The 22,454-nt window shown below is 43.8% G+C and overlaps 2 protein-coding genes across 2 annotated transcripts in view; one reads left to right on the top strand and one right to left on the bottom strand.

Moving 5' to 3' along the window:
- LOC109884887 (fibronectin type III domain-containing protein 3B) overlaps positions 1 to 1,306 on the top strand; it is a 29,060-nt gene extending 27,754 nt beyond the window's left edge. The window contains 1 exon segment of the mRNA XM_031792255.1: positions 872 to 1,306. Within this exon segment, the coding sequence (XP_031648115.1) occupies positions 872 to 1,183 (312 nt within the window). The 3' untranslated portion in view covers positions 1,184 to 1,306.
- Positions 1,307 to 18,073: 16,767 nt separating this feature from the next.
- On the bottom strand, positions 18,074 to 21,002 carry LOC109887932 (growth hormone secretagogue receptor type 1-like). Its single transcript, XM_020479188.2, has 2 exons — positions 19,340 to 21,002; positions 18,074 to 18,819 (listed from the first exon to the last, which is right to left on the bottom strand). The coding sequence occupies exons 1-2, from the start codon at positions 20,187 to 20,189 to the stop codon at positions 18,506 to 18,508; spliced, it is 1,164 nt and encodes a 387-aa protein (XP_020334777.2). The 5' UTR covers positions 20,190 to 21,002; the 3' UTR covers positions 18,074 to 18,505.
- Positions 21,003 to 22,454: the final 1,452 nt, after the last annotated feature.

The raw sequence follows: 22,454 nt of genomic DNA, 5'->3' as shown, positions 1-22,454 counted from the left end.
ACCCTGAACACACTATCCCCACTGTCAAACATGGTGGTGGCAGCATCATGGTTTGGGCCTGCTTTTCTTCAGCAGGGACAGGGAAGATGGTTAAAATTGATGGGAAGATGGATGGAGCCAAATACAGGACCATTCTGGAAGAAAACCTGATGGAGTCTGCAAAAGACCTGAGACTGGGACGGAGATTTGTCTTCCAACAAGACAATGATCCAAAACATAAAGCAAAATCTACAATGGAATGGTTTCAAAAATAAACATATCCAGGTGTTAGAATGGCCAAGTCAAAGTCCAGACCTGAATCCAATCGAGAATCTGTGGAAAGAAATGCACAAATGCTCTCCATCCAACCTCACTGAGCTCGAGCTGTTTGCAAGGAGGAATGGGAAAAAATTTCAGTCTCTCGATGTGCAAAACTGATAGAGACATACCCCAAGCGACTTACAGCTGTAATCGCAGCAAAAGGTGGCGCTACAAAGTATTAACTTAAGGGGGCTGAATAATTTTGCATGATTGTGTCCCACTTGTTGTTGATTCTTCACAAAAAAATACAGTTTTATATCTTTATGTTTGAAGCCTGAAATGTGGCAAAAGGTCGCAAAGTTCAAGGGGGCCGAATACTTTCGCAAGGCACTGTATATATACAGTGTTCTAACAATGTACAAATGGCTAAAGGACACAAGATAAAATAAATAAGCATAAATATGGGTTTGGTGTTTGTTCTTCACTGGTTGCCCTTTTCTCGTGGCAACAGGTCACAAATCTTGCTGCTGTGATGGCACACTGTGGAATTTCACCAGTAGATATGGGAGTTTTTCAAAATTGGATTTGTTTGTCTGTTTGTTTGTCTCTCTCTCTCTCTCTCTCTCTCCAGGTGTTTAAGGGAGAAGAGAGTGCCTTCCAAATCACCGGGCTCCAAGGCAACACCGACTACCGTTTCCGTGTGTGCGCCTGCCGCCGTTGCCAGGATACCAACCAGGAACTCTGTGGCCCTCAAAGCCCCTCCTCCCCGTTCACCCTGCGCCGCCAGGAGCAACAGTGCCTGGGGGAGACCAGCGCCGTGGAGACGGTGAAAGGGGCGGGGATAATATCCAGTGATGAGCGCTTTGCGGCGGTCGTGGTGTGTGTGTTCGCCGGTGTCTCCATCCTCATGGCCTGCCTGCTACAATACTTCTTCATGAAGTGAGGGAATGAATCGGCAACAGGATAGAAAAGAGAAAAGAAAAAGAGCATCTACTAAAGAAAGGAAAGAAAACAAACACTTGAGAATCAAGTGCAGGATAGAAAGAGGAAAAAACCGAGAGAGGAAACAGACTTCAAACGAAACAGACCTGAGCTGTACTTCAGTTATTCTACCGCGACGTTGTAGTCCACGTATCTCTTTCTTTTTCTCTCTCCTCTCTCTCTCTCCCCTCTCTCTTTCCCTCTCTCTCTCCCCTCTCTCCTCTCTCTCTTTCCCTCTCTCTCTCCCCTCTCTCCTCTCTCTCTCCTCTCTCTCTTTCCCTCTCTCTCTCCCCTCTCTCCTCTCTCTCTCCCCTCTCTCTTTCCCTCTCTCTCTCCCCTCTCTCCTCTCTCTCTTTCCCTCTCTCTCTCCCCTCTCTCCTCTCTCTTTCCCTCTCTCTCTCTCCCCTCTCTCTTTCCCTCTCTCTTTCCCTCTCTCTCCCCTCTCTCCTCTCTCTCTTTCCCTCTCTCTCTCCCCTCTCTCCTCTCTCTCTTTCCCTCTCTCTCTCCCCTCTCTCCTCTCTCTCTCCCCTCTCTCCTCTCTCTCTTTCCCTCTCTCTCGCTCGCTCTCTCTGTTTCTCTTGTCATTGTTAGTTTGGTCTCTCTATCTTATGTAATGGATGTATTTTGGAGGGAAGCTGTTCGTGGCCTGAACAAACAAACTGATAACCAAGCATTAGCCAGCCAGGAGCCCAGTAAGCTCCTCAATGACCCGCATGACATTATTTGTATCTTTTTAAACCTAATAGACAAAGTGTGCTTTTCTTTATATTTCTTTACAGTCAGTTCCTTACTTTACTGTGTCTGTGTCCCATTTGCGCTGTTCGCTGCAGTCTTTTGTAGTTTCTTTCCGTTGTGCCATTTTGAAATGTAGTTCTCAAGCTTTAGCCATGTATTCATCAATATCTGTTACCTTGTCTATTATAGGCCAAATCATGCAATCTTGATGCACAGATGCACACACAGACACATAGACACAGACACACAGAAACACATGCAGATGCACAGCGAGACAAACACACACACACACACACACATGCACAGAGAGACAGAAACACACACACTCACTCAGATGCCTTCTCTTCTGTCTTCTTTATTCAGCTACCAAAGCGATGCCATTGTTAAAAAATGCTGCTATCCTGTTTCGTTATATCTGAGAAAGAATGGATTTAGTTACCTAATATATACAATCTATATCAAATATATCTAAGATAGATCTACCTATCTATATTTGTAGGGGGTGAAGCTATGATGTAATATAAGAAGTGTAGAGGTCTGAATGACAGAGAGAAAGAGGAGGGATCCAGGTAGATGTTGCCTTTTAGGACCAGCTTTCTCTCCCCTGAAGCTAACCTAAACCCTTAGGAGAGGGAAATGCAAAGCTGACTTTAGATCAGTTTAGGGCAAGGGTGTAAAACCAGGCTCCTGGAGGGCCACACACCTGGCCATATCTAGCCAATCAGCAACAACAGTTGATCAATTTAGTTTGAGGTTGATAAAAACATGATGGCACTTTGACCTGTGAGAACTGGACCTGACACCCCTGGTCTAGGGATAACCTGGTATATTCCACTGGGAGTGGTTTAGTGAATTATAATATGTATTCTAGGTGCTCACCTGCAGATCTGAGGTCAGTTCAGTAGCCAGTCCCCGCTGTCGAATGTAGAGGTTACTGAAGTAACCTTTTATCCGCCCCCCCCACCCCCACTCAACCCTCATACCTATTCATACCCTTCTTTTTTCTCTGCCCCCTCTCTCTTTTTCTATCCCTCCGCCATTCTCAGTAGGTCTCCCTCCCCTCCTCGTTCCTAACCTCCCTCCCTCCCCTCCTCATTCCTAACCTCCCTCCCTCTCCCTCCGTCTCTCTAATTAATGCTGTTATCATCCCGCTCTCTCTCTAAACTGTTCTTCACTCCTACTGTTATCATCCCGCTCTCTCTCTCTCTAAGCTGTTCTTCACTCCTACTGTTATCATCCCGCTCTCTCTCTAAACTGTTCTTCACTCCTACTGTTATCATCCCTCTCTCTCTCTCTCTCTAAACTGTTCTTCACTCCTACTGTTATCATCCCGCTCTCTCTCTCTCTCTCTAAGCTGTTCTTCACTCCTACTGTTATCATCCCACTCTCTCTAAGCTGTTCTTCACTCCTACTGTTATCATCCCGCTCTCTCTCTCTCTCTAAACTGTGCTTCGCTCCTACTGTTATCATCCCACTCTCTCTCTCTCTAAGCTGTGCTTCGCTCCTACTGTTATCATCCCACTCTCTCTCTCTCTCTCTCTCTCTCTCTCTCTAAGCTGTGCTTCGCTCCTACTGTTATCATCCCACTCTCTCTCTCTCTCTCTCTCTAAGCTGTGCTTCGCTCCTACTGTTATCATCCCACTCTCTATCTCTCTCTCTAAGCTGTGCTTCGCTCCTACTGTTATCATCCCACTCTCTCTCTCTCTCTCTCTCTCTCACTAAGCTGTGCTTCGCTCTTACTGTTATCATCCCACTCTCTCTCTCTCTCTCTCTCTAAGCTGTGCTTCGCTCCTACTGTTATCATCCCACTCTCTCTCTCTCTCTCTAAGCTGTGCTTCACTCCTACTGTTATCATCCTTCTCTCTCTCTCTCTCTCTAAGCTGTGCTTCGCTCCTACTGTTATCATCCCACTCTCTCTCTCTCTCTCTCTAAGCTGTGCTTCGCTCCTACTGTTATCATCCCACTCTCTCTCTCTCTCTAAAGCTGTGCTTCGCTCCTACTGTTATCATCCCTCTCTCTCTCTCTAGCTGTGCTTCGCTCCTACTGTTATCATCCCACTCTCTCTCTCTCTCTCTCTAAGTGTGCTTCGCTCCTACTGTTATCATCCCACTCTCTCGCTCTCTAAGCTGTGCTTCGCTCCTACTGTTATCATCCCACTCTCTCTCTCTCAAGCTGTGCTTCGCTCCTACTGTTATCATCCCACTCTCTCTCTCTCTCTTCTCTCTCACTAAGCTGTGCTTCGCTCTTACTGTTATCATCCCACTCTCTCTCTCTCTCTCTCTCTAAGCTGCTGCTTCGCTCCTACTGTTATCATCCCACTCTCTCTCTCTCTCTCTAAGCTGTGCCTTCACTCCTACTGTTATCATCCTTCTCTCTCTCTCTCTCTCTCTAAAGCTGCTGCTTTCGCTCCTACTGTTATCATCCCACTCTCTCTCTCTCTCTCTCTAAGCTGTGCTTCGCTCCTACTGTTATCATCCCACTCTCTCTCTCTCTCTAAGCTGTGCTTCGCTCCTACTGTTATCATCCCCCCTCTCTCTCTCTAAGCTGTGCTTCGCTCCTACTGTTATCATCCCACTCTCTCTCTCTCTCTCTCTAAGCTGTGCTTCGCTCCTACTGTTATCATCCCACTCTCTCGCTCTCTAAGCTGTGCTTCGCTCCTACTGTTATCATCCCACTCTCTCTCTCTCTAGCTGTGCTTCGCTCCTACTGTTATCATCCCACTCTCTGTCTCTCTCTCTCTCTAAACTGTTGCTTCGCTCCTATGTTATCATCCCACTCTCTCTCTCTCTCTCTAAGCTGTGCTTTCGCTCCTACTGTTATCATCCCACTCTCTCTCTCTCTCTAAGCTGTGCTTTGCTCCTACTGGTATCATCCCACTCTCTCTCTCTCTCTCTAAGCTGTGCTTCGCTCCTACTGTTATCATCCCACTCTCTCTCTCTCTCTCTCTCTAAGCTGTGCTTCGCTCCTACTGTTATCATCCCACTCTCTCTCTCTCTCTCTCTCTCTCTCTAAGCTGTGCTTCGCTCCTACTGTTATCATCCCACTCTCTCTCTCTCTCTCTCTCTCTCTAAGCTGTGCTTGCTCCTACTGTTATCATCCCACTCTTTCTCTGCTCTATCTCTCTCCTAAGCTTGTGCTTCGCTCCTACTGTTATCATCCCACTCTCTCTCTCTCTCTCTCTCTCTCTCGTAAGCTGTGCTTCGCTCCCTACTGTTATCATCCCACTCTCTCTCTCTCTCTCTCTCTCTCTAAGCTGGTGCTTCGCTCCTACTGTTATCATCCCACTCTCTCTCTCTCTCTTCTCTCTCTCTCTAAGCTTGCTTCGCTCCTACTGTTATCATCCCACTCTCTCTCTCTCTCTCTCTCTCTCTCTAAGCTGTGCTTCGCTCCTACTGTTATCATCCCCACTCTGCTCTCTCTCTCTCTCTCTCTCTAAGCTGTGCTTCGCTCCTACTGTTATCATCCACTCTCTCTCTATCTCTCTAAGCTGTGCTTGCTCCTACTGTTATCATCCACTCTCCTCTTCTCTCTAGCTGTGCTTGCTCCTACTGTTATCATACCCATCTCTCTCTCCTCTCTCTAGAGCTGTGCTTTGCTCCTATGTTATCATCCCCACTCTCTCTCTCTCTCTCTCTCTTAAGCTCGTGCTTCGGCTTTCCTACTGTTATCATTCCCACTCTCTCTCTCTCCTCTCTCTCTAAGCTGTGCTTCGCTTCCTACTGTTATCATCCCACTCTCTCTCTCTCTCTAAGCTGTGCTTCGCTCCTACTGTTTATCATCCCCTCTCTCTCTCTCTCTTAAGCTGTGCTTTGCTCCTACTGGTATCATTCCCCAGGCCCCCGGCCCCCTCGTCTCCTCTCTTCTTCTCTAAGCTGTGCTTCGCTCCTACTGTTATCATCCCACTCTCTCTCTCTCTCTCTAAGCTGTGCTTCGCTCCTACTGTTATCATCCCACTCTCTCTCTCTCTCTCTAAGCTGTGCTTCGCTCCTACTGTTATCATCCCCACTCTCTCTCTCTCTCTAAGCTGTGCTTGCTCCTACTGTTATCATCCCACTCTCCTCTCTCTCTCTCCTCTAAGCTGTGCTTCGCTCCTACTGTTATCATCCACTCTCTCTCTCTCTCTCTCTCTCTAAGCTGTGCTTCGCTCCTTACTTATCATCCCCACTCTCTCTCTCTCTCGAAACTGTGCTTCGCTCCCTACTGTTTATTCATCCCACTCTCTCTCTTTCTCTTCTAAGCTGTGCTTTGCTCCTACTGGTATCATTCCCACTCTCTCCTCGCTCTCTTCTCTAAGCATGTGCTTCGCTCCTACTGTCCCTATCATCCCACTTCTCTCTCTCTTCTTCTCTCTCCTCTACTCTCTCTAAGCTTGTGCTTGCTTCGCTCCTTACGTGTTATTCATCCCACCTCTCCTCTTCTCTCTCTCTCTCTAAAGCTGTGCTTCGCTCCTACTGTTATCATCCCCACTCTCTCTCTCTCTCTCTCTCTCTCTCTAAGCTGTGCTCGCTCCTACTGTTGTTATCATTCCCACTCTCTCTCGTCTCTCCTCTCTCTCTCTCTAAGCTGTGCTTCGCTCCTACTGTTATCATCCCACTCTCTCTCTCTCTCTCTCTCTCCTCTCTAAGCTGTTGCTTCGCTCCTACTGTTATCATCCCACTCTCTCTCTCTCTCTCTCTCTCTCTCTCTAAGCTGTGCTTCGCTCCTACTGTTATCATCCCACTCTCTCTCTCTCTCTCTCTCTCTCTCTAAGCTGTGCTTCGCTCCTACTGTTATCATCCCACTCTCTCTCTCCTCTCTCTCTCTCTCTCTAAGCTGTGCTTCGCTCCTACTGTTATCATCCCACTCTCTCTCTCTCTCTCTCTCTCTCTCTCTCTAAGCTGTGCTTCGCTCCTACTGTTATCATCCCACTCTCTCTCTCTCTCTCTCTCTCTAAGCTGTGCTTCGCTCCTACTGTTATCATCCCACTCTCTCTCTCTCTCTCTAAGCTGTGCTTCGCCTCCTACTGTTATCATCCCACTCTCTCTCTCTCTCTCTCTCTCTCTCTAAGCTGTGCTTCGCTCCTACTGTTATCATCCCACTCTCTCTCTCTCTCTCTCTCTCTCTCTAAGCTGTGCTTCGCTCCTACTGTTATCATCCCACTCTCTCTCTCTCTCTCTCTCTCTCTCTAAGCTGTGCTTCGCTCCTACTGTTATCATCCCACTCTCTCTCTCTCTCTCTCTCTCTCTCTAAGCTGTGCTTCGCTCCTACTGTTATCATCCCACTCTCTCTCTCTCTCTCTCTCTCTCTCTAAGCTGTGCTTCGCTCCTACTGTTATCATCCCACTCTCTCTCTCTCTCTCTCTCTCTAAGCTGTGCTTCGCTCCTACTGTTATCATCCCACTCTCTCTCTCTCTCTCTAAGCTGTGCTTCGCTCCTACTGTTATCATCCCACTCTCTCTCTCTCTCTAAGCTGTGCTTTGCTCCTACTGTTATCATCCCACTCTCTCTCTCTCTCTCTCTCTAAGCTGTGCTTCGCTCCTACTGTTATCATCCCACTCTCTCTCTCTCTCTCTCTCTCTAAGCTGTGCTTCGCTCCTACTGTTATCATCCCCACTCTCTCTCTCTCTCTAAGCTGTGCTTCGCTCCTACTGTTATCATCCAACTCTCTCTCTCTCTCTAAGCTGTGCTTTGCTCCTACTGGTATCATCCCACTCTCTCTCTCTCTCTCTCTAAGCTGTGCTTCGCTCCTACTGTTATCATCCCACTCTCTCTCTCTCTCTCTAAGCTGTGCTTCGCTCCTACTGTTATCATCCCACTCTCTCTCTCTCTCTCTAAGCTGTGCTTCGCTCCTACTGTTATCATCCCACTCTCTCTCTCTCTCTCTAAGCTGTGCTTCGCTCCTACTGTTATCATCCCACTCTCTCTCTCTCTCTAAGCTGTGCTTTGCTCCTACTGTTATCATCCCACTCTCTCTCTCTCTCTCTCTCTCTAAGCTGTGCTTCGCTCCTACTGTTATCATCCCACTCTCTCTCTCTCTCTCTCTCTCTAAGCTGTGCTTCGCTCCTACTGTTATCATCCCACTCTCTCTCTCTCTCTAAGCTGTGCTTCGCTCCTACTGTTATCATCCCACTCTCTCTCTCTCTCTAAGCTGTGCTTTGCTCCTACTGGTATCATCCCACTCTCTCTCTCTCTCTCTCTAAGCTGTGCTTCGCTCCTACTCGTCAGTTAGCAGAGCCTTTAACTGCTCCAGCACCTTTGCCAAAGTCGATGGGAAAGTTCCGCTCCAATGTCTCTGTTGGTTCTATACCTTTATTTATATACAATAGAATATTTGCATACAGTACTTTACAAGCCAATTACAGTGCAATCTTTTCAGTTATTTATTGTTTAAAAAATAAAAATTAAGAGACAAATGTAAGTGTAGTTATAAATGTACTAATTGTTTTTTCTCTCGTAGCATGTTATATTGTTATTATGATAATTTTTCTGATTTTTGTTTTTGTTGGATGTTATTTTAGATGTTTGATTTAAGGCCAGCATTTCGTACTCTCAGTAGCCAATTACATATCTCATGTATTCTCTTACAGTCGTTGGGAAAACCTGTAGTTGTTTCATTATTCTGTATGTCGGTGTCAGTGCCGTTTTTAACATGGTAACCAAATGTCTGTCCTTGTCATCTCCTCTCTGACACACAGAACTGGCTCTTATCCATAGCCACGTGACCGTCACGTCATAACACCAATAATGGTGGCTTTAGAATAGTTCTGTCATGATTTCACGGTTATGACCAGCCTGTGTGGTTTTCTGTATGCATTAAGAGATGTAGCAAACCGTTAGCCAGGTTATATTGGTAAAGATTTTAGACAGCTGGAGCGAACACACAGAGTGTCTTCAGAAACGTTACCTTTTCTGATATTAAGGTTATGTTGGCGTCTGTATTAGGATTTAAGCACAGGCATGACGTACCGTACAACTCTGAGGGGGCACTGGTGGTTAAATAATGTACACTCTTAGAGAAAGGGGTTCCAAACGGGTTCTTCAGCTTTCCCCATAGGAGAACCCTTTTGGGTTCCACGTAGAACCCTCCAATGGGGACAGTCGAAGAACCCTTAAATGCTCTAGGTAGCAGCTTTTTTTCCCGGAGAGTTTCTGAAGGTGAAATAAGGTATGAAGGTACTCTGAAGGTGAAATAAGGTATGAAGGTACTCTTTACAGTTACTGTAACCAGTGCTTGAAGAGGACGGCAGAAGGTGGCGGTACTGACTTTAATTCTACCGTTTGAGCCGGGATCCTGTAAGAGTTTCCATTATTCAGACAGTATGACGAGACTTGAAGACTCAGGTTAGCTCCGCATGGCTAATGCCCTAGGCTTTAGTTCCAGGGGCTAACACAGTCTTGGGACACTGTACAGTGCCCCCTCAGTGGGAAGGTGCGTGGTGTCTCGGGGAGTCAGAACAATAGTTGCCTTAATTTGTCGTTTATACTGCCTAATGTTATAGGTTAGGACATTTTTAATGTCATATCTGTTTGGATTATTTCTGCCAAAATCGAGGCTTGTGTCATGCCATTTTACTTTTTACACACGCACACACACACACGCACGCACACACACGCACACACACACACACACACACACATTCCTTTCAACGTTATCTTCGCTCTAAAGGGTTCCTTGATGTTCCCTCTGTGACCTCACAGCATTATTATTCCTGTCACATTGTTATCCTCTGAAAACGGAAAGACATAACTTGATCTGTGATTCACGCTTCGTTCATATTTGTAGTATGTTTAATGTTTCTTTTTTGGGGGAAAGCTAAATGTATTAAATGTTCCATTGTTAAATATACTACCCCTTTATTGAGTCTTAACATGCTGATTTCACACTGAAAAAAGGTCAAAAAGACTACAACAATCAAATCGGGATGTCAGTCAGACCGATGAGGATGATGATGAGGAATACTTTTCCCAGCTTGTCGTCGTATAAAGAGCCTTAGTGATTATTTTCTGTCCAGTATTTTGCTTAGAATTGATAGTCAGTGCAGAGTTATTATACGTATAAGAGATGTAGTATTGACGCTAAAACGAGGCAACTACAACTAACAGATTATATGGAGCACTTTTAAAGTGGTAGGCCCACAGAGTAAGTGTCTGTCCTGCGAGAACCGTGATGCTTTTCATCAGACAGCTTCTTGTTTTGATACCAGACACCGACAGCTGCCCGCCGGGCACTCTGTTACATTGGCATTACTATGTCGTCTGGAGTTTGGACCACGTCATTGTTGTGACTGAGTCGTCTGGCACTGTTGGGTCATTTGGTGTTGCTGTGTCATACAGCGTTACTCTGTCATCTGACGTGACTTTGTCATGTTGTGTCCGTCTTTCCTGTTTACCTGTCTCAGTTAGAAAGAAGACTGTTGATATGTCCTGTTGTGTTAAATCTCTCCCAAGCCTTTTATACAGCCAAATCATTCCTGAGGGGTTAAATCTCTCCCAAGCCTTTTACAGCCAAATCATTCCTGAGGGGTTAAATCTCTCCCAAGCCTTTTACAGCCAAATCATTCCTGATGTGTTAAATCTTCCCCAAGCCTTTTACAGCAAAATCATTACGGATGTTGTGTTAAATCTGCACCAAGCCTTTTACAGCCAAGTCATTCCTCATGCCTAGGAACAGGAGTTTTTCTTAACCATGTGAATTGACCAGGATGGTTAGGACACATTGTCACAAAATACTCCTGTCCATACTCCCTAATAATGCCTAATGTTATAGGCTACGGTTAGGATAATAGTAGGCCTGTGATATCACCAATGCTGACCCAATGTTCCCTAAAGGTTTTTGGCTAATATTCTCTCAAGCTTTTAGCTCGTGTTTTTCCAGGGCTTGGCCCAGTAGCTACTTGTCTATGTGAGCAGGGTACACCCTGTAAGATTTGTATTTAGGCAAATCTTTAGACCCTTCTGGCCCTGCTGATCTAGTGGGTCCTGAACAAAACAGATACTTCTGCCCAGCAACCCAGCATCTGTGCCTTCTGATTGGTTACTTTTTTTTGTCAGATTAATAAAAATAGAAAAATGAAACGGAAAATACGGATTTATACGGATTTTGAATATGAGAGATTGGATATTGAATGTCCCAGATTAATGTATGAAGACTTGTATGTATTAAACATTTTTTTATTAGTCTGGAACAAAAACAAACCAACAACATATTTGTACCTCACACTTATCAAAACAAACATTCCAATGTTGTCATGGGCTGCGATCTGAAAGAAAAAAGGAAAATCATACATTTCTACTACTTTCTATTGTAAATGTTAGACTATTTCATATGCATTATATAAAATAAACCGCCATATCAATTTTAATGTATAGATTTTGCAAATACTACCCTCTGTATGTAAGACCTAACTGTATCGGTAGCCTGTGTTATATAATATATTTATGCCCAATAAATGTTAAATTTTTTCTGACCTTGACTGAAATCCTTGTTTTGTGTGTCATAGTTTATTGTTTGATTTCCTATTCATACATTGGTTATGTGATATGCTTTGTGGTAGTAGGTAGTCTATATAAAGGTTAGAAAGGCGGACTAGGTTTGCTTGTTCAGATCCCGGGCAATTAAAAAGCGAATTAGCAACCACAGGCTGCTGGTTAGATCCCAAGTGCCATTTCTTGGAGTTAGTCCCTTTGCAAGGCAGCAGAACTGGGACTGGCCTTGTACCTGTCAATGTGTGTGTGATGCGGTTGCGTGCTTGCTTGCGTGCCGTGCCGTGTGTGCATGGAGGAAAGTGTCTGTGATGATGAAATAGTCAGGCAGTCAGACTCAACAGGGGACTGGTATTTATCACCGTCGTCACAACACTGTCTGAATAAAGAATAAGAGAAGAACATTATAGAAGATAACTTTATTGTCCATTGTCCACAGGAAACCACAAATGTGTCCATTCCCCATCAGGGACATACTCTGAGAGGTTGGCGCACCGGGTCGGCCACAGTACGGCACCCCTGGAGCAATTTAGCTCAAAGGCACACTGGTGTCTTCAATGTTCATTTGAATTCATGTCCCATGTAACGTCGATGTGAGTTCATATCTTTACTGAGAGCTAGAGGACATTTACTCGAGGTTTGGTTTATCTGTCAGAGCAGCTCACAGATTACTGCACCTGTACATAGCCCACCTATAATTTAGCCCAAACAACTACCTCTTTCCCAACTGTATTTCATTTTAATTTATTTATTTATTTTGCTCCTTTGCACCCCATAATTTTTTATTTCTACTTTGCACATTCTTCCATTGCAAAACTACCATTCCAGTATTTTACTTGCTATATTGTATTTACTTTGCCATCATGGCCTTTTTTGCCTTTACCTCCCTTCTCACCTCATTTGCTCACATTGTATATAGACTTGTTTATACTGCATTATTGACTGTATGTTTGTTTTTACTCCATGTGTAACTCTGTGTCGTTTTATCTGTCGAACTGCTTTGCTTTATCTTGGCCAGGTCGCAATTGTAAATGAAAACTTGTTCTCAACTTGCCTACCTGGTTAAATAAAGGTAAAATAAATTTAAAAAAAATAAAATCTGTAGATAGACGTATCAGATATACACTCTTTAAAGTAAACAATTAACAATGGGCTCGCTGCAACATAATTTTTCTCCAAATAAAAAAGGTTGGATGCTGTATCATGATAAATGAGTTAAATAGACAGGAATCCATGTGGAATAGTGTCATTTGGCTCTGGTCACTGTAGTGCACAATATACAGTGCCTTCGGGAAGTATTCAGACCGCTTGACTTTTTCCACATTTTGTTATGTTACAGCCTTATTCTAAAATTGATTAAATAAATAGAAATCCTCAGCAATCTACACACAAAACCCCATAATGGTTTTTAGAAATGTATTAAATACAAAAAACTGAAATACCTTATTTATTTAAGTATTAAGACCTTTAGCTATGAGACTCGAAATTGAGCTCAGGTGCATCCTGTTTCCATTGATCATCCTTGAGATCTTTCTACAACTTGATTGGAATCCACCTGTGGTAAATTCAGTTGACTGGACATGATTTGGAAAGGCACACACCTGTCTATATAAGGCCCCACAGTTGAAGTGCATGTCAGAGATAAAACCAAGCCATGAGGTCGAAAGAATTGTCCATAGAGCTCCGAGACAGGATTGTCTCGAGGCACAGATCTCGGGGAAGAGTACCATACAATTTCTGCAACATTGAATGTCCTCAAGAACACAGTGGCCTCCATCAACCTTAAATGGAAGAAGTTTGGAATCACCAAGACTCTTTCTAGAGCTGGCTGCCTGACAGAAGCCACTCCTCAGTAAAAGGCACATGACAGCCTGCTTGGAGTTTGCCAAAAGGCACCTAAAGACTCTCAGACCATGACAAACAAGATTTTCTGGTCTGATGAAAACAAGATTGAACTCTTCAGCCTGAATGCCAAGAGTCACATCTGGAGGAAACCTAGAACCATCCCTACGGTGAAGCATGGTGATGGCAGCATCATGCTGTGGGGATGTTTTTCAGCGGCAGGGACTGGGAGACTAGTCAGGATCGAGGCAAAGATGAACGGAGCAAAGTACAGAGAGATCCTTGATGAAAACCTGCTCCAGAGGGCTCAGGACCTCAGACTGAGGCGAAGGTTCACCTTCCAACAGGACAACAACCCTAAGCACACAGCCAAGACAACGCAGAAGAGGCTTCTGGACAAGTCTCTGAATGTTCTTGAGTGGCCCAGCCAGAGCCCGGACTTGAATCCGATCAAACATCTCTGTAGAGACCTGAAAATAGCTGTGCAGCAACGCTCCCCATACAACCTGACAGAGCTTGAGAGGATCTGCAGAGAAGAATGGGAGAATCTCCCCAGACTCGAGGCTGTAATCGCTGCCAAAGGTGCTTAAACAATGTACTTAGTAAAGGATCTGAATAGATATGTAAATGTGATATTTCACATTTATTTATTTTTAATAAATGTAATAAACATTTCTAAAAAAGATTTTTTGTTTTGTCATTATGGGGTTATTGTGTGTAGATTGAAGAGAGGAAAAATAACAATTCATGCAATTTTAGGATAACCTAACAAAATTAGGAAAAGTCATGGGGTCTGAATACTTTCTGCAGGCACTGTAGGGAATAAGGTATCATTTGAGGTACAGCCAGACATAAATCCCATCTATAATCCAGCCGACGCTGTGAAAAAATGCAACCTTCACATTCAGTTTTAGGGCGAATCTCCTATTTAATGGGCACTATAACCCTGGTTGAACCGTGTGTGTCTGGAGAAGAGACCAGTGGAGAGGAGAGATGCACAAAAGCACATGCAGCCTCTTCTTCGACACTCACTGATTTGTGCAGGAACATTGCCATCGATCCTCTCTCACTCTCTTTGTCTTTCTATCTCTCTTTACCTTTCTCTTCTCTCTCACGTTCTGTCTCTCTCTGTCTCTCCCTCTCTCGCTCCCCTCCGTCTCTCAGTGTGTGTTTGTTTGAGTGTGTGTGCACGCGCCTGTGTCCAGCAATAGCTTGTGATTTACTCCCCAGCGGCCTCGATAGGATCTCACTGGATAACAGGAGGGATTAAATCACAGAGAAATACAATTCTCCCTCCTGTCTCTGAGACACACACACTGCATCTCACAAGTGATGCAGAGTACTTCATTGACTTTCTATATCTATAATTTCTGAATCAATCTTTTCCCAAGTGCTCTCTTACTTCTAAGTTCCTCTCTCTCTGACTCATCCTTACCTCATTCATTCATTTCTCCACTCCTCATATTCTATGTACCACCATCAGTCTTTCTCACTTTCCTTCTTCCTCTTTCCATCCCTCATTTCTCTCTCTGACCTTTCTTTCCCTCTCTCCTCCTGTCCTCACTATTGTCTTAGGACTTTTTTATCAGGCAACTCAGAAAGCCTCAGATGTGACAGAAGGATCCTTTGAACATAGCTTGAAGATGGTTATCACTTGTTACCACTACTATAATGTCAAAATGGTCTATGTTGTAAAAATTCATGAAAACACAAATGTACTTTTCAGTCTTAAATGAAGGTTAGGGTTAGGCATAAGGTTAGCAGTGTGGTAAAGGTTACAGTTATGTTTAGAATTCGATTTTAAGAAGAGAAATTGTAGAAATAGGTGGGGTGTAGCCATAATTTGACTTTGTGGCTGTGGGAACTAGTGACGACCCTTGAGGATGGGTGGCTTTGAGGCTGCCTGACTTCAAGGGACTGAGACAAGAAGAAAGCAGAGGAGGTGAGAGAAGATGGGGGAGAGGTGAGAACGACATCTGTGTGTTTGTAGGCTACCTGTGTGTGCACTTCTCAGTCATGACGGAATTAAACTGCTTATGTCTGAAATTTTAAAAAATGACACGTAAACAATGTTGAATCATTTTTATCTCCCGGAATGAGTTCAGACCAAGTTGGCAACCTGATGATATGGATCAATATTAAAATACATACAGTGTTTTGTTCCATTATAGTTTGTAAAGGCATAGTACAGATTATTATAGCGGTACAAACATGGATACATAGTTAAGCGTTACATTAATTTGGGCTGAAGTGCCATGTCTGTAGTTACAATTCCACGTTTTAAGTATTTTTCCAGGCAATGTTTGTAGTTCATATTTGCGGATTGTTTCTATAGTCCTTACTTGTGGTCTTTATATCCATATCCAGCCTGGTCTCATAGACTAGACGTAACATTGTAAATAAAAATCTGGGACACTCAAATTATTATGATATGTTAAGTTTTTTATGGTTACTCAAGACAAAAAATGAAATACATTGCATTCAGAAAATATTCAGTTCCCTTGACTCCCCCCCCCCCAAAAAAAAAATGCTTTACAGCCTTATTCTAAAATGGATTTATTAAATGTTTTTTATTACATTTCTGCAGCATTGAAGGTCCTCACAAACATTGGCCTCAATCATTCTTAAATGGAATACGTTTGGAACCATTAAGACTCTTAACCACCGTGCTTCTACATCTGCATTGCTTGCTGTTTGGGGTTTTAGGCTGGGTTTCTGTACAGCACTTTGAGATATCAGCTGATGTATGAAGGGCTATATAAATACATTTGATTTGATTTGATTAATAGAAGGGCCTTGGTCAGGGAGGTGACCAAGAGCCCGATGGTCACTCTGACTGAGCTCCGAGTTCCTCTGTCGAGATGGGAGAAACTTCCAGAAGGAACACCATCTATGCGGCACTCCACCAATCAGGCCTTTGTGGTAGAGTGACCAGGCGGAAGTCACTCCTCAGTAAAAGGCACATGACAGCCCGCTTGGAGTTTGCCAAAAGGCACCTAAAGGACTCTTAGACCATGAGAAACAAGATTCTCTGGTCTGATGAAACCAAGATTGAACTCTTTGGCCTGAATGCCAAGCATCACGTATGGAGGAAACCTGGCACCATCCCTACGGTGAAGCATGGTGGTGGCAGCATCATGCTGTGGGAATGTTTTTCAGCGGAAGGGACTGGGAGACTAGTCAGGATCGAGGGAAAGATTAACGGAGCAAAGTATAGAGAGATCATTGATGAAAACCTGCTCCAGAGCACTCAGGACCTCAGACTGGGGTGAAGGTTCACCTTCCAACAGGAAAACAACCCTAAGTACACAGCCAAGACAACGCAGGAGTGGCTTCGGGACAAGTCTCTGTATGTCCTTGAGTGGCCCAGCCAGAGCCCGGACTTGAACCAGATCAAACATCCCTGGACAAACCTGAAAATAGCTGTGTAGCGACGCTCCCCGTCCAACCTGCAGAACAAAATGGGTGAAACTCCCCAAATACAGGTGTGCCAAGCTTGTAGCGTCATACCCAAGAAGACTTGAGAATGTAATCGCTGCCAAAGGTGCTTCAACAAAGTACTGAGTAAAGGGTCTGAAAACCAATGAAATGCAATATTTAAGTTTTTTATTTGTAATAAATTATCAAAAATGTCTAAAAACCTGCTTTTGATTTGTCATTATGGGGTATTGTGTGTAGATTGATGATGGGAAAAAAATGATTTAATACATTTTAGAATAAGGCTGTGAGGTAACAAAATGTGGAAAAGGTCAAGGGGTCTGAATACTTTCCAAATGCACTGTAGGTGGATGGGTAGGTGTATAATGCAGATGTCTAGTAACCCAAAGGTTGCGAGTTCAAATCTCATGATGGACAACTTTAGCATATTAGCAACTTTTCAACTACTTAGTACTTTTTAGGTACTATGCAACTAATTAGAATTTTAGCTAACCCTTCTCCTAAGCCTAACCTTTACCCTTCCTCTAACCTTACCCATTTTAGCTAACCCTTCCCCTAAACTTAACCCTTTAACCTAACTCCTAAATGTAACCCTGACCTTAACCCCTTGCCTAGCTAATGTTAGCCCCCTAGCTACAATTTGTTATGTATTATACGTTTAGAAAATTCTCAACATATTGTACGGGTTGCAGATTCGTAACATATTGTACATTTAGCAAATTTGTAACATATTCTAGTTCTAGTTAGAGTTCTAGTTCATAACATATCATATGAAATGGATGATGGACATCCACAAATTAATACATACCATATGAAACGTAACATATTATACTAAATGGAGTGTCTCGGATTTATGTACTGAATAATACGAAATGCTCTGAGTCCTGGTTGCCATGTCAGAATTCTGGAGTCCAAGGCAGTGGCTGCTTTGTAAGTACTTATAGGATAAGCCAAGATAATACCAATCAGATTGAACTGTTACTAAGCTGCTATTTACAGAGTAAGGCTGGCGGTATAATTAGCCTACTGTACATGCTATCATAGCAAAACACTGTTACCTATATCTACACACACAGACACACACACCAACACACAGTCACTCACCATAAACACACACACACACACCAACACACGCCGTCACTCACCATAAACACACCACCCCAACACACCCAGTCACTCAACATAAACAAACACACACACAGCACTTCAGTCCCTCTCTTTCAGGGTACAGAGAAGTGCATCACGGTCTACAGTGCTTTTCTTTGTCATCCAGAATACAGTTCACATATTAATTAAGGCAAGTGTTATAACTCTTTCGGTTTGTGTGTGTGTGTGCGTGTGTGTTGCATGTGTGATTTGTAGAAAATACATAGGTGTCCATTTCAAAAGCGGTTTAATAGTTTTTGTTGCTAATGGTGTGCTTCTTTTTGGGTGACAGAAACGCCTTGTTTTATAAATATTTTATAAAACATCTTCTCAAACGCCTTTGCCGGGCGGGTTGTGACATCAAAGCAACAGTCTCGTTCAGAGTCCTTGAGGCTAATATAATTAATATGTTCAACGCAAGGCCAGGGCGGAATGATCAAATTTCAATAAGTAATCAATGTTCATGGACGTTATGCGTAAACCGGTGCTCTCTTGGATTAAAGACTTGATGGTCCATAATGGTGCCTGTTTGAGTTTGATCAACCAGGGAAAGCAGTGGTCACTGATGAAAAACACACAAGAAGACGTTGATCACAACAACTACATATCAAAATCAGAGAAGTATATATCTAGCGCCCATTCACCCTCCAAATTGGCTACAGTCACAGGCTAACAGTGGACTCTGTCCAGGCAGGTGAACTCTCTCCTTTGACAGTGCTTGCTGTTCTCCCTCTGGGTGGTTGAGTCTCCTGTAGACCAAACAGTTGGGCAGCAGCTGACCGGTACTTCCTAGACATGGTGTTATAGAGGACAGGGTTGATGGCAGCCGAGAGATAGAAGAGGACAGTGGAAACAAGGGAGCAGTACTGGGTGAAGAGAGACCAGAGAGGAGAGGAGCCCTCGGAGGAATGGGACATAAGGTAACGATGCAAGTGGAAAGGCAACCAGCATAGGACGAAGGCAAAGACCACTACAGCTGGAGAGAGAGAGAGAGAGAGAGGGGAGACAGATAATAAATGTTTGCAACATTGGATTTCTCCTTTTATGCTAATAATAATAGAGAGGGGGGAGTGGGAAGGGGGAATTGAGGGAGGAGGGGAGGCACATACAATTAATTCCAACCATAAAACATTAAATGCAAACATCAGTAACATAATTTTTTTCTGAGAGAGAAATAGGAGAGAGGGGTATGATGGGGAAACTATAGTTATGCCTAATTAAATGACCTTGGTAAAGCTTTACACGACTGGCTGTTATCATGGTTATTAGGTTACTTTGCTGAGTGTAGAAACTTATACACAGCCTGTATCTACAGTATCTGCATTATCCTTGTCTTATTACAATGTTTGATTGATTTAATGTGTATCAAAAGCAATATATATATATATTTAAATGTCTCCAATTCTGTGCCTTTTAAAAATATTATAAACATCCATATCTCAATTATGCAGTGGTTAAAATAGTTTTGAATATGAGCGACATGTATTGCACCCTACCTAACATCTTAACGGTCTGTCTGTTGCTCTTGTCCCTGTGTGCTACGTTAGCTCCAATATTGTTCTCTCTCCGTCTCTTCCACAACCTTCGTCCAATCAAACTGTACACCACAGTCAAACAAAACACCGGCAGGAAGAAAAACACAGAGCTAACCAACGCCATGGCGGCTAGAAGCCCAGACTCAACCGCGTACTGGGTGGGTTTACACTCGCTAGTGTCTATCTCTGTCTGTCCTTCCGCCCCACCAGCAGTCACAGAGTTTCCCGCCGCTGGGCGAGTCTCGTGCTCCACTCCCACCAGAACGAAGACAGGTCCCGCGCTCAACAGCGACACGAGCCAGAGAAAGAGGATGAGCGCACGGACGCGTCGCTTGGTGACCAGGCGTTTGGCGCGAAGTGGGAAGCAGATGGCCAGGTACCGCTCCACGGACAGAGCGGTTATATTCAAAATCGTTGAATAAGTACAGCACTCACTAACGAACTGAAACAGTTTACAGAATGTATCTCCAAATATCCATGGCCTGTACTTCCATAACCGATACACATCAGGGGGCATACAGAGGAATATCAACAAGTCTGAGACAGCCATGCTACATAAGTAGAGGTTAGTGGTTGTTCTCATGTCTCTGTACTTAGACACGACCAGTATAGTCATTACATTCCCGGCCACTCCCGCTAGGAACAGGAGAGTACAGGTGATGGTGATTCCCATTAGAACGGGGATGGGGAATAGGTTTTCGGGGGGCACGGGACCCTGGTAGCTCCCGTTAAAGTAGTAGTTCCAGTAGTTATCCTCCCAGCTGCAGTTAACGGGAGAGAGACAGTCAGTTCGGTTGGGCCAGGAGTGCATGCTGCCAGCGGGTCATTCACGCGGCTGGAGGTTCTCCTTGGGGCGGCTGGCGCGCTCCTCTTGTCTCCGCATGTCCTCTATTCCTCTGAGTGCGTGTGTGTGCGTGCGCGCCGCGTGATGCGTAAAGGATCGTATGGTTTTACCAACAGCAGTTAAGCTCCGAGTCCTCCTCTATTTTAGAACAGTCTTGCACTGGAGCAATACAACACACCTTCCCATCTTGTCTTCCATTTACAAAATGATTTGACTTGTAAGAAATACAGTATAGCCTTTGAATGTTATTAAATATATCACAAGCTAAAATACATGTCTGAAGAAAGAAAATAATACTAGCATCCTTTGAGCGCATTCTACAAAAGTATTAAACAAATATGAATAGGATCTGATATTCCTTTTCCTCTGGTATTGATAGGCATATATATTGGTCTAAATCACATAGATATACTTTTGATGAACGAGCAAAGACGACCTTCTAAAACAACATCCTCCAAAAAGTGACCCTCTCTTGCTCTGTCCCCTTCATGCGCTCTTATGCGTCAGATGAAAACACGGTAACCTAGACTGAAGGTGAGTCATAGTCAGGGTTTGGTGATGTGACACTGGAAAGTTCCTCCAACCACTCAGCCAAGAGAAATGGGTAAACAACAAAAACATCCAAACAACATCAACATCCTCTATGAGTCCTCTATGAGTTGAATATTATGGTTTCAGAAACGCAGTCCAAATGTCTCTCTCTCTCTCTCTCTCTCTCTGGAGCCTCCTCATAAGATCAATCGATCATGTCCTCCTCTGTGATTTGATGAGAAATCTCTAAAGAGAAAAAAACTACGTTTTTAAATATGGCACATTCACACATTACACACATGCTCTAGTTTTTCTCATAATTGAATGGAGCAGAAACAACTGTCACAACAGAAAAACTCAAGAGAGGGAGGGAGGGAGGGGGGTCTTACTGGCAGCCCGAGCTTAGACCTAGCACGCCACCTAATGGTTAAAGCAAACCCTGCATGTGTGTGTGTTCATGTGGGTGTTTGTGTGCGTGTGTTTGTGTGTGGCCAACAGTATGGCCAGATTATGATCTATGATGGAAGTTCTTGGGGAGATTATTACTCTGCCCTTTGCTCTGTGCTGTTTACCTACACCAGGACATTTATGACCACACACACACACACACACAGACACATACGCAGAAAGAGAGAGAACGAGTAAGTCGACATATAGAGCAGTAGAGAGAGAGAAGCCACCTCAGATGACAGAAGTCCAGAGGTCTGATCACAGCAACAGTCAGTGACCTATCAACTTTTCACTGCAACAGGTACTCAGTCTGTGTGCGTGTATGTGGATGTGTGTGTGGATGTGTGTGTCTCACCTCTCTATCACTTTTCTACTTCTCTAGTAGCTACATTAACCAACAAAGACTAGCAATGATCGTGATATGTGGTTTTACTGCTTTACTACTTTAGCTGTATGCATTAATTGTATGTTGCTCTGGATAAGAGCATCTGCAAAATTATTCAAATGTGAAAAGGTAAAATGTAAGTCTTCCTCAAGCATCATTCTCACAGGGTGTGGTGTAGCGTCCAGGTCAAAGTCTCAGTCATAAACACACACATACGTTTGCACACACACACACACACACACACACACACACACACACACACACACACACACACACACACACGTATCCTTGTGGGGACCAAACAATCCTATTTTCCCTAACCCGAACTCTTAACCCTAAACCTTTATGCCTAATTTTAACCCTAACCCTAATTGAAACCCTAAACCTAACCCCTAAGCCTAAAATAGCCTTTTTCCAAAACCTGCAAAATAGCAAAATTGTCCTTGTTTTGCTATCGTTGTGACTTCTGGTCCCAACAAGGACACTAAAACTGTGACGTTCTGACCTTAGTTCTTTTGTTATGTCTTTGTTTTAGTATGGTCAAGGCGTGAGTTAGGTGGGTTGTCTATGTTCGTTTTTCTATGTTGTGTTTTGAGTTTGGCCTGGTATGGTTCTCAATCAGAGGCAGGTGTCGTTAGTTGTCTCTGATTGAGAATCATACTTAGGTAGCCTTTTCCCACCTGTGTTTCGTGGGTGTTTATTTTCTGTTCTGTGTTTGTATTTCACTGTTCAGGACTGTTTTCGTTTCGTTCTCGTGTTTTGTTGTTTTTGTTCAAGTATTCGTTTTCATTAAAAGAGAATATGAATACTTACCACGCTGCACCTTGGTCCTCCTCTCTATCTCCCAACGACAAGTGTTACAAAAA

The sequence above is a fragment of the Oncorhynchus kisutch genome, linkage group LG16 (assembly GCF_002021735.2).
Source record: "Oncorhynchus kisutch isolate 150728-3 linkage group LG16, Okis_V2, whole genome shotgun sequence".
Taxonomy (NCBI): domain Eukaryota; kingdom Metazoa; phylum Chordata; class Actinopteri; order Salmoniformes; family Salmonidae; genus Oncorhynchus; species Oncorhynchus kisutch.
This window is presented reverse-complemented; position numbering and strand designations above follow the sequence as displayed.